This window comes from Callorhinus ursinus, unplaced genomic scaffold, assembly GCF_003265705.2.
Source record: "Callorhinus ursinus isolate GAN/ISIS: 27379988/994484 unplaced genomic scaffold, GSC_fseal_2.0 scaffold1, whole genome shotgun sequence".
In the NCBI taxonomy this organism is placed as follows: domain Eukaryota; kingdom Metazoa; phylum Chordata; class Mammalia; order Carnivora; family Otariidae; genus Callorhinus; species Callorhinus ursinus.
Genome location: NW_027397063.1, coordinates 147,144,311 through 147,157,204, shown reverse-complemented (window position 1 = coordinate 147,157,204; position 12,894 = coordinate 147,144,311). Strand labels below are relative to the sequence as shown.

General features: G+C 39.5%; 1 protein-coding gene across 5 annotated transcripts in view; it reads right to left on the bottom strand.

The window, feature by feature from the left end:
- ABHD5 (abhydrolase domain containing 5, lysophosphatidic acid acyltransferase) overlaps positions 1-12,672 on the bottom strand; it is a 29,519-nt gene extending 16,847 nt beyond the window's left edge. For 2 of the 5 annotated variants that reach the window (XM_025884968.2, XM_073902697.1), the window contains exons 1-2: positions 12,516-12,672; positions 2,671-2,756 (exon numbers count right to left, since the gene is read on the bottom strand). In XM_025884968.2, the coding sequence (XP_025740753.1) occupies positions 2,671-2,756; positions 12,516-12,562 (133 nt within the window). In that variant the 5' untranslated portion in view covers positions 12,563-12,672. Of the gene's footprint in view, positions 1-2,670; positions 2,757-12,064; positions 12,304-12,515 lie in introns of those variants that run through there. The other 3 variants (XM_073902688.1, XM_073902693.1, XM_073902676.1) reach the window with 3 other exon arrangements.
- Positions 12,673-12,894: the final 222 nt, after the last annotated feature.

Genomic DNA, 12,894 nt, shown 5'->3' with positions numbered 1-12,894 from the left:
AATCACCATACATTACATTATTAGTTTTTGATGTAGCGTTCCATGATTCATTGTTTGCGTATAACACCCAGGGCTCCATTCAGTACATGCCCTCTTTAACACCCATCACCAGGCTAACCCATCCCCCTCCCCTCTAGAACCCTCAGTTTGTTTCTCAGAGTACACAGTCTCTCATGGTTCGCCTCCCCCTCCGATCCCCCCCCTTTATTTTTCCCTTCTTACTATCTTCTCTTTTTTTTTTTAACATATAATGCATTATTTGTTTCAGAGGTACAGCTCTGTGATTCAACAGTCTTACACAATTCACAGCGCTCATCATAGCACATACCCTCCCCAATGTCTATCACCCAGTCACCCCATCCCTTCCACCCCCCACCACTCCAGCAACCCTCAGTTTCTTTCCTAAGTGAGAAGTTCTATCTCAGATAAGTCTCAAGTATCTGTGGCCAAGGTCTTCCAGCAAGTCATGTTAGCTCTTTGGACTTCTTTTCATATCTATCAAATGAGGGTCTTATACTCTTAGACCTGGAGAGGAACTTAGTGCTCACTGGACCCATTATTTGAAGGTCTCTAACTTTGCAGACAATAACAAAAGAATACCTTGAATTTGTCTAACAGTTGAAGATTAATCATTGAAGATTGAAGTCAAACTCAAAAGAAACATTTTTCCCTAAAAAGTAACCATGAGTTTAGGGAAGGACTAGCAGTTTCTGCACTAAACACATAACTGAAATCTTGAGTCACTTCAAAGTTTAGTAGAAAAGAGGTGACAGGGTATGGCAGGAAGTCCTGGCATGAGGTGCCAGGTAGTGTGGGTTCAAGTCCAACAATCTCCCTGGAAAATACAAATAATCACAATTTTGTAGATAAAACCTTTTACTTGCCTTCAGTGCTGTGGGACTCAATACTTTAAATCTCCCCCAAGTTGACTAAGATGAAACCAATTTGAAATTCCTTTACATTAAATTATCAACTGAATATAGACACTTTATATATACCACTTAATTATTTGTACATATTCATCTGCAGAAGACAAATACTTGAGAACTGGGAGTTTCCGCCCTTTAACCAAAGAAATAATCTCAGGTTTTGTACCACATAGGAGCAGCAAAGAGGAAACCCAGCATTCATTCAGAATATTAACAGAGTCCAAGCCTCCAAATGGGGGGAAATGCTATACCAGTTTAGAAAAGATGATCCAGCATTAGAACCAAACCAAACCACATAAACATTTTGAGCATAGATGTCTGCATATTTCCATAGAAACCATCTGTAACCTCTATTAGATAGCTTACCCCACCGTATTACAAGTCACTTGCTTTCACACCTGACACTGAACCAAGGGCCAATTCTCATTCCTATTTGCATCCCTAGAATCTAGCAGTAGGGAATCAGTATGTTTGGTAAATGCATAAATTGAGCACCCTTTTGTATCTCCTGACAAGATTTTTTTTTTATTTTAATAAACCACAATGTCAACTTTTCCGCTTTGTAGAGAATAAGATTACCCAAGTATACAGACTAAGTAGAAATTTATTTTCATGCCAAAAATGCATGTAAGATGGCTAACTGTCCCTTCCTATGGATATATTCAGTTACAGTCACTTACTCCTGAATCATTCAAATGCACAAACAAGAATATTCATCTGCAGTAGAGAAAAGCAGGCATGGGCAAACATCTGCACATACATCCATTATAATCATGTATGTGAACTGCTCCTCTGAATCCATCCCTAAATTATATCAGCAGAACAAAATTATACAATAAGCACCACTGCTTAAAAGTGCTCATAAGAAATTTTTCAAAAAGGTTTCCACACCACTAAAATGCAGAATTAAAGAATCCTAAGAAACTAGAACCAGAGGGAACTCTAAGGATCATCCTATCCCTTCATTTTACAGATAACAAATGCGAAACTGAGAAAGTGACTTATACAAGATCCTGATATCACCTGATTGCAGATCTGGGCCTGGACCAGGTCACCTTGTTCTAGTTCAGTATGTGTTCCACTCCACAAGGCTACCTATTCTGGAACACCTAGAGCCTATTACCAGATTGTAGTCAGGGGCCTTTGGGGAGTCCCTGAGACCCTTTCAGGAGATCTATGAGGTCAAAGCTATTTTCATAACAAAACCAAGACACCTTTTCACTCTCATTTTTTTATTGGTATGCAACAGAGTTTTCCGGAGATCACCAACAGCCTGAATGTAGAAGCAGATATGAGAATCCAGCTGTCTTATATTAAGCCAGATATTACAGAGATTTGCAAACAATGCTACTTTTCTCACTACATTTCTGTTTGGGAAGTAGTTATTATTTTTAGAAAACATGTTATTTATTTTAACCTATAGTGGGTTCCTATTATTTTTAAATGAATAAATTAACATCCTTTAAACAATTCAGTTTTAATTTCTAATTGGTAAATACTGATGGCTATAACTAATAAACAAAGCTCCTTAAGGTCCTTACTAATTTAAAAGTATAAAAGGGACCCAAGACCAAAAGTTTGAGAACCCCTGCCTCCCAACATTTCCGTACTTGTTGATGACATGGAAAAGGGAAAAAGCACTTTTGCCAACAAACTAACACACCACAGAATCTTATCTCCAGTTTCTGGGCAATGTGATTTTAGTAAACAGCTCAGGCAACTTACAAAAAGAAAACCTTACATTTTAAAATTTTCTCTTCAGCTTCTTTAAGGTGTGATGTAGATGTAGGGCACCAAGTGGGAAGCCAACCAGTTAGCCATCCCGACCTAGAGCATCAAAAAGAAAATATAAAGACATAAGTTAATGCTCTTCTCAACTCCCAACTATTACATTAGAAGAAAAGCAGAATAGGAAATTTACTGTCTATATGATGGTGAAGCTATCTACATCTGGCAGAATCCACCTAATACATACAAAGCATTGTGGTAAAGTACTGGGGAACAGACATTCAACTTCAGCCTGTGAACCTACAAGTAGATATCAAAATCCATATTTATGGATAGACTCCAAGTAACCAAGCAGAAATTAAAAATAGGCAGAACAAGAAATATGAAGCATGGAGCGTGTTCCAAGATAAAATATTTAAACATTCTATAAATGGTAGTTGACATTATACTGATGACAACAAAACAATTCACTAAAATTATGTGACATTAATAATTCCTAAAATGAGAGTTTTAACTAAGGTTAAATAGAAATTAGACAAAGAATTGTCATTTTTCATCACTCCTTACCTCAAAGGTAAGGCTACTTCTAGCTGACCTTCAATAGGAAACTCAGCCCTGTTCCAACATTTACTTGACACTCTAGTATCATTTTTGTCATTTCTTATTCTCTGTTTCCTAGCCATACAATATTCCCTATTCTCTTGCTTCCTGACCCTGAATATCCTTGGAATATGCATCTCCCCTTCTTTTCATGATCCATTATACCTCTCACCAACCTCAGATTAGATTTCATTCCCCCTTCACCCACATACCCAAACCAGATTAATCAGGGTAGCAGGATAGCATCCAATTCTAAAGCTCTATTCTTTTCCTTCTCAAGTTGTGTTACAACATTCTTATTTACTCACCAATATCCTCACCCAACTGTATGATCCTTAAAGGTAAGGACTCTGTGTTCACCAATGCATATTATTATACACTGATGTTATAATTGAAGTTTTTGCTTCATCTGAAATATACTGGCTACAATGAATTACAAGTGGATCACCTGAGTGATAAGAGAATTTTCTGGGATGATAGTGACATTCTCCATCTTAATAGGTGATTGATTGGATTACACAGATGTATGCATATGTCAAAATTCAGCAAATGAACACTTAAAATTCAAGCATTTCATCATAATGCAATTTTATGCTAAAAAGAAAAAAGTAAAACAGGCTGGATTTGATAACTGGTTGGATAGAAAGAAGGTGTAATAGAGGATTCCTAGGTTTCTGAGTCAGGTACCACTAATAACCACAGAGAACATATGAATAAGAATAGGTGTGAGAAATGTGCTAAGTTTGGATGGGTAGCTCTAACATCTATTCTAAGCTTTGTAGGCTCATTCTACATTTGCCTGCCCTATAGAATTTCTCTGGGCATTATGCAGAACAGCTGCTCAATATATGTTTTGCAGAATGATTAAGTCATTCACAATAGAGGGTATTCTCAATCCAAGTTATTCCCATTTTGTAGATGTGAAAAGTAAGGTTCAGAAATGTTAAGCACCAGGTCCAAGAGTATTAAGGTAGTAAGGAAATGATACAAGTAGAGATTTAAATTCAATTCCGAGTGACTTCAAAGGCCTTTTTTTTTGGTGACTACCTTCCTTAAAATGTGTGAGGAGCAGTCATGACCTACAGGATAAAGTCACAGGACAAAGTCACATTCCTTTGGCCTGCATGGAAAAGAAGATACAGGATAGCCTGCGTTATAACCAGGCTCCACTCCAGATGTTCTCTGTGCTAGTTTCAAACCTTCTACATTAACAGGACCCCTAAGCATCCCCCATAAATGTTTCATATAACTTACTATCAAGGTAAAAACGTAACAGAAAACATTATTATTAGTCTATTTGTAAATAAAGCTATTTATAAATTATCAAGGAAAAACAATTCAAGGTTTTAGCAATGAGTTTTTCAATCATTCAACAATTTATCAATTGTTGAAAAAAAAACAGTTAACAAGCAGTTAAAAGAATCTCATGATCTCTGGAGCTTAAAATTTAAAAAGTAAGCCATTATTAAGCTGAAGCTCTTTTGTTCTTGACCAGGAATGGTCATCAAAGTCTATGTTAGGCCACAAAAATATGAATTAGTACCAAGCGGAAGTTACTTACAACTCAATCTCATCAGTTTTCTTAAATAGCCTTCAAATCATAGCACAATTCTTTGCCAGAGAGAATCAGAGGTCAGTACAAAAAAAAAAAAAAAATTAAAGTGAAATGAACTATAGTCTACTATTGCTCCAACTGACATCATGTTGGGGCAAAGAAAACACAAATGCAATCTTCGTTTCTACATTTTTAAATGTAAATTTAAAAAAATTTACATTCTCTGAATACCTACTAAGTACAGGTCCTCAAGTTTAAAATGTTATATAACAGCCTGCAATAGGAATTATGCCTACCCCTCACCACAAAACCAATTTTCAAAGGATAGGATGTCTTGTCCACTCATTTTGCCTCCTAGTGATGGGCTTAGCTCAAAGAGAAAAGGCAAAACAATGTTTTTATGTTTGCAAGTCTAGTGTATTACACTAAAAATCAGGGCTCTTCACCCACAAGGGCCATTAACCCTCTTCAGGTTTTCACAGCAACCTTTTCATCAAAGCAGATAATTGTTTTTAAGTGGAGTTTTTCTGAAGTATATTTAAACTGAAAAATCTATATTTAACAAAGCATAGTACAATATTTTATTTTCACTCAATGGAATTGTAAAGATACCGCTCTTCTCCTAAGCCTTGATAATATTTCTGTCCAATCAGCTTTGCCTAAACCAGATGATAAAATGTTTTAGAGAAACCGTCTTCTACTTCTTTCTTAGAAATATTCTACACAATTGAGTTCCACAAACATAATTGGCTCAAAGGAACATTTCTAAAGAGTGGAAGGAAAGCTGGGGTCTATCTTTTCTGTCCTTTACTTAACCACACTTTGTTCTCGAGTTCCCACAGTTGAGCTTGCAACATCTATTGTTTCAACCCTCCAAAACATCCATTCAGCCTCACCTGTCTTCGGGGTAAATTAAACTCATCTTCAAAGAGACCCTCTGCCCCTTCCACAAAATCTCCCATGTCTTCCAGTGTTCTACATTCTAGTCTTAGTGTGTGGAAGACTGAAACTAAGGACCTAAGACCGAAGCTTGTCAGATATCCAGCCATTGTTCTAAGGTCACAAAATCCAAAGTAAAAATTAAATTCATGTGGCCCAGCTATAAAACAGTATATAAAACAAAACAAAACAGTAAACAAGATACAGGACTTCCTCCTCATAGCTTTGGAACATAAACAGAAAAGCAAAACTCAACTCCCCTGTTTTATTTAAGCAGATAATCAATAAACACCATCATCCACTGCTGAGGCCCTAACTTGGAAAGCTACCCAAAGGTCAGTCGCAATATTAAGAAAAAGCCATTGGCCATAGGGACTACACCTATTTAAGACAACAGGAAGACTTATCAAAAAGTGCACCAAAGGGTTTTCTACACAGCCACATCAGCTGAGCACTGACCTCTCAGCAAGGCTGAGGAGCTAATAAGCCCTAAAGCATCCAATCAAAAAACCCAATAAAAGGAATCTTGCTTTATAACTCTGTAATAAATATAGAGAAAGAATCTTTTTAGTGAGCAGACTTCCCAAGTTAAAAAAAAAAAAAAAAACACAAAACTTTGAAAGGTTACACACGAGGTGGCATTCTAAGGAAAGACAAAAAAGATGTGCTTAACATATTAATAGAGTTTATTAACTTAAGAATCTGATTTTAAGCATCCTGAGTTTGAGAAACAAAACACTGATTTTTTTTCCCTTAACTTTCTATCTAATCTTTTTGGGGTTTTTTTTAGATTTTATTTATTTATCAGAGAGAGAGAGAGCACAAGCTGGGGGAGCAGCAGGCAGAGGGAGAAGCAGGCTCCCCACTGAGCAAGGAGCCCAGTACAGGACTTGATCCCAGGACCCCAAGATCATGACCTGAGCCACCCAGGCATCCCTAACTAATCTTTTTTTAAAAATAACACTGTACTTATACCCTCTTGCTGTCAACATTTAAGTTTCCTGGTAATCCCTGTTTGCTCTCTTAGACATTTGACTATCTATATTATTACCAAACCTGAATTGCACAATCTATAAATATTGTGAAACAGTTTTCAAAGTTTTCTGAAGAAAATATACAAAAGTCTGGCCAATTTCCACACACTGCTGGCCACTTAAATAACATTTCTAATTAGGTTATAAGTAAAGAGGATTTCATTACATTTAGAATTTTGTTTAAAATGGCCTCCATCTCTATACTGGTACTGTCAAAAGAGAAAAGTACAGTATTCTCTCTCTTTAGAGAAACTATGAGGTTTTGCTTCTTTTGTAAATACCCAAATTGATTAGAGGTGTGAATATACATATTCTTCTGAAATAATACTTCAACCAATGAATGATTAAAAACTTCCAAACTGGACAACACTTTTGCAAATAAAGGCCTTCTTTCCTGGCTAATGGAAAATCCTATCATGCCCTTTCATTTTAAGTAAACAACTCACATGATTCAAATTATCACTAACCATTAGATCAATGATAACTCAAGCCCTCTAATATATTTTAACACATTAATTCACATTCTTTAACTTTTTACCCCTTAAATTTCTAACCTGTAACTCTTAAAGATCCAGAGTTGGAGAATCAGTATTTTTTACACATAGTCATGTCCTGGTGATATTTTTTCCCCAATTGTTTCCTACCTTCTCTCAAACAGTAAACAAACCATCCTGGAGTCGGATACAGCATCAAACACACTTAAAGAAAACTACAGGTGTACTTTTAGATTTATACTGCCTAACAAATCCAAGTGGCATTTCATGTAACTTCTAAAATAAGTTTATCTACTAGATAAAAACTAAAAATCCCAAGTCTCAAACTGAATAATAATTTTTAATAATAAAATCATCTTGGGCACCTGGGTGGCTCAGTTGTTAAGCATCTGCCTTTAGCTCAAGTCATAATCCCAGAGTCCTGGGACTGAGCCCTGCATCAGGCTCCCTGCTCAGCGGGAAGCCTGCTTCTCTCTTCTCCCACTCCCCCTACTTGTGTTCCCTCTCTCGCGTGTCTCTCTCTCTGTCAAATAAATAAATAAAATCTTTTAAAAATAATAATAATAATAATATAATAATAAAATCATCTTTCCACACAATTCTTTATGATTCACAATCAGGAATGAAGAATTATAGAACAATGAGGTTAGACTAAAAACCTAACAATATAATATTTCTGAATGGCTATTATAAAGAATATAAGTCAAATCCTTAAGGACTCCATTCAGAGTCATCTGTAATTCTCAAATGTATTATCCAGTGTTGTTTTTATTAAGTGGACCATCCTGGGACTTTACAATCGTTTGTTAGGTTCTTTGTCACAGGACTGAAATCTCCATTTGCTGGTCTGTGACTGGCATTTTGAAGAACAGGCAAAACAATGAAGTATGAGTTGGTTCACCCAAGATTAAGAAATAGAATCATATTCCCAACCTCCCAGTATAACTTAAGTTTATGATCTTGGTTGTTGTCCTAGTCAAATTCAAACTTTGATTTCTTATGAATATATCTTTTGATGTTCTTTGAATATCTTAGAATGAAAAAATATCGCTACTAAGCTGCAAAATTTATTATCAATAACTAGGTTTTTTATCTTAATGTGTCAGCATAAATTTACAATATTTAAGTGTTTAATTCAATAAACATTTATTGAAGTTTACTATTTATGAATCCCCTTCAGGCTTTACCAGACATTTGAGTAAGAAAAAGCTTTGACCTCAATGAGCTGACAAAACAAATAACTACATTACAAAACATGGTGTAAGTGCCATAACGAAAGCTTAGGAAAATACCATAGGCCTTTGGAGAAGAGAGATAACAATCTGTGTTGGTTCAGAGAAAACCATGTGAACGAAGACATGAGGGGAAACAGGATGAGCAAGGAACATGTTTAGGAAACAACGAAAGCTTGGCTAGAGCCCAGTGCACAGGGAGGAAATAAGACTCCAAAGATAGAGAAGAGCCAAGCCGCCTACAAAGGGCTTTAAGTCAGGCTGAGCACCTATAATAAAGCCACTGCGTGTGGCTGCTACAAACAAGACTGTGCTTCTTGGGGACAGAAAAGTAACTGATGAAATAAGCTATGTTGAAAGCATGGGAACAAAATGGGTTACTAAAGCCTGCTATATAGGGGCGCCTGGGTGGTTCAGTCAGTTAAGCATCTGCCTTCAGCTCAGGTCATGATCCTGGGATCGAGCCCCACATCTAGTCCCACATTGGGCTCCCTGCTCAGCGGGGAGCCTGCTTCTCCGGCTCCTGCTCCCCCTGCTTGTGCTCTGGTGCGTGCTCTCACTCTCTGTCAAATAAATAAATTAAATATTTAAAAAAATAAATAAAGCCTGCTATAAACCAAAAAAGGGAATATGAAGGGTCAGAACCAGGTGATTCCCAGGAAACACTGGAAATGGAAAGATAATGTACTTAGAATCTACTGGACTTGGTAGATTTGGTATTCAGGGCAATGAAGACCGAAGGGGGCAGTCAAAAGATCAGGCCACAGTTCTGAACATGGATGACCAGAAGAACATAAGTGCCTAATGAAAACAGGTAAGTCAAGGGGAAGAACTGGACTTTTTGTATTGTTTAGTTCAGGGGAAGAAAGGTGAAAATGACATCCAAGTCTGGACATGTTACATTTGAGGAATAAGGTACAAACATCTGGCACACAATGAGAAACACCATCAGAGTACTAAAGAGGACTCCATCATGAGGATGAGATTTCAGTTCTCTCCACAGAAAAGATGCTTCAAGGAGTATAAGTAAACAAGACAAAATATTAAAACACAGATGAAAGATGAAGATAGAATCTTGGAGAATTATGACATTTAAAGAATGAGAAAAAGAATAGAACCTAATAAAAGTGACTACTGGCCTAAAGTAAGGCATGAAGCAAAATGTCTTAAGAGCTACAATGTCTGTTAAGAATTTTAATAAGGAGAAGCTATCTTTACAGTGTCAAACACTGAGAAAGACCCAAGAAAGATAAGTACCCAGAAAAATAAAGCCCATTGAAATGTATCACTGAGAAATGCTGTGATTTTTAAGAAGTCAGATATCAAGGATTTGGGAAGGAGAGATGGCGAAAGAGAGGAATCATCGATCTTAGTAGTCTTTTAAAAATAGCAAAATCCACTATCCTATCTCCAAGGCAAAGGACTACAGTCAAATTCTAATATAAATCCAGTAGATGGCTGATAAACCCACTGGAGGCGAAGGGGAGAAAAAAAATCCTTTACCTGTAGCATTTTATGATTTCCATGATGTAAATACTACCACCATGGCTGATTTCAAGCTCCCAAAAGTTGGCAAAATTCTTGAAAACTTAGCAATCGTTGACACTACAAGCCAACTCCAACACACCACTGCAAACCACCTATTTTACTATCTGCTCTGCAACTGAGCAATTCTGTCACAGCTTTCCTCTAAACTCAACAGATCATTCAACTCTATCATTCTCTGGGACAACCTTTCAGCAATGCACAGAAGTCTTCCCTATTCTTGTTACATTTAGCTTTCTCAACTGTATTGCAATGAAAAAGGGTTAGATGTTGAAAGCCAAATGGCTTCCAGGCATGCCTGTCTTCACTAAGAAAGTCACAAGAAAACAAGAATCATAGGTGCCAAAAAGCCTTCCTATGACCATTTCATAATTGTTTCCTTTGTTAATGTCAATTCCCCAACTAAACCTGAAATGTCTTAAAGATAGGGAACTTGATTCAAGACCTGTATTCCCACAACTTACATTGGCTCCTGGGACAGTTCCATTGTTGATTAACCAAATTTTTTTAAACAAATAAGCTCTGTATCAATGCAAGGATTAAATAACAAAGTGTCAATACAGTAAGCAAAAGAGGCAAGAACCAAACATCCCACATGAATCCCAGTCCTACTGAGAAGCACCAGAAATATGGGAGAGGATATTAAACTAAATCTAGACACCTGGGGAGCTCCAATCCAGCGCTGCCACTTGCTAATCGGGCACTGGTAGCCCTTTCAGTTGCAGCTGCAAATGAAAAATGGACAGTAACACCATGCACACAGGGTTGATCTTAGGTTTAATATAAACACATTAGGCAGCACCTAGCAGGAGCAGGTACTTGGTTGTCTGCTTGGTACAGTTCAGACGACTACACTGGTATGGACACTGGACATTGCTCAAGTATACTGCCAAGAGTACCAAGGAGGCCCACCTCTGTCATGGGACTATGGCTGCTCAGCTGCTAAAGATTTTTTATAGTCTGTCCCCAATGACCTGTGGACATCACCCAATCCACAAATTCTTTTCACAGTCATGCCCTGGACTCCCAGGTCCCACAACGATATGGAGACCAAAAAGTCCACCTAAAAGCACTTTCAGAAAGAGCAAAAAATGTTATGACAAACTAGGTGGGTGGGAACAAGCTACCAGTTAGATTCCTATTTATGTCCATATGAGGACATTCAGCATCTTACCTCAACAAGGAAATTCATCAACAAACCAAAACAATGAACCCATTCATAATGTAAACAAACTTCAAGGGAAGAACCTAGTTTCTAATATTTCAAAACTGTCACCTCCTCCATCCCATATCTTTCCAAATACAACTGTCTTCATGGTACTCCATATTACTTTCTATCCTTTAGGTTATGCTTCATATGCAAGTTTCTCCCGACACCTGTAGTAGAATTATTGTCAAAATATTAAACATATATAGAGAAACACAAAAATTTATTTACTTTCTAAAAGAAATCACCAGCCTTGAGAAATATGGCAATAATATTCGTAATTTAATTTTTCCACTAATTAATTGCTATTTGTCTACTGACAAGGGCATGAAGTTAGTTACAGGTGGAAGAGAATAATTTAAACTTAGTATATCAAAAAGTTTCTCACGTTGGACCTCTGTCCTCCAAATTCCATAAAGTTTCCTACATATACATGGGCTCTGAGGCGCACACACACACTTCTCCGGTAACACAGGAACACTTAGAAGCAAAGGAAGATCTCTGAAAGATTATTAATTCTGAACTTGATATCCATATCGTGTTAATATTCTTTCCACTAAGTATCTACACATTAAACGCTTTCTGAAACCCAAAGTCATATACCCACGCCCTCAAACCCCTTTCCCTCACGCTGGGCTGCTCCTTCCCCCGACACCCCCCAATCTCCTGCACTTTCCAGGGCGATTTTGGGCTCTCCATCTCCTATGGCCCCAGGGAAGCGCCTCCCCTTCCTCCAGGCTCCGGAGGCTCTGCCCAGGCGGCGCATTCGTTCCTGTCCCCTCGAGAGAGAACAGCGCGCACCTGCAGACAGAAGCCGCGCTCGGAAGTGCACGAGTGACTGAGCCGTTTCCCCTGGCTCGAGGCAGGTTTGGGGACCGCCAGCCACCGCCCGCCGGCCGCTCTCGGGCAGGCGGGGTCCGAGGAGTCCCCGGATGACGAGCAGGGGGTGGGTGCCGGGCCAACCTCGCCGCCGGGCCACCCTCGCCGCCGGCCCGGAAGAGACGCTTACACAACATCGCGGCGGCCCCTTGGCGCGGCCGGGTAGGATTCACACACTTGCAGCCCCTCGACGCCAAAGGGCGCCCGGCAGGGACAGAGCCAGGCCGGGGTGTCTCTCGGGGCGCAGCGCGGTCTCACGCCGGGCGGGACGATAGAGGCCGGGGGGGTACGAATCCTCGGCAAGGCTGCCCGGCCCGACCTGAACCCGTGGAAGACGCGATCCCGAATCTCACGAAATCCGGGCCGCACTCACCTCTCGCAGGTGTCCGCCGAGCCCACCTCCTCCTCCTCCGCCGCCATGACCGCCGTCACTGCGCGAGCCACGGGCCGCGCCTCCAAGCCGGCTGACAGGCCGACTGGGACACCGGGAGCAGCCGCCGCCCTTAAGGCCACCGCCGCCCGCGCATGCGTCGCCCCCCCCCCCCGCACCACGGGGCGGTGCGACCGCGCGCGAGCGCGTGCCCGGCTATCTCCACCCGCGTTTACCAGCTGCGCGTGCGCCCTAATGCCTGGCGCGATCGTGTAAGGGCGCTGGGCGGGGCTGTCAACCGAGTGTTAGGTAGTAACTGGTTTCGGTAATGACCGTGTTAATGCACCAAACGCTAATATTAACTGTCAGTGCTGGGCACGAG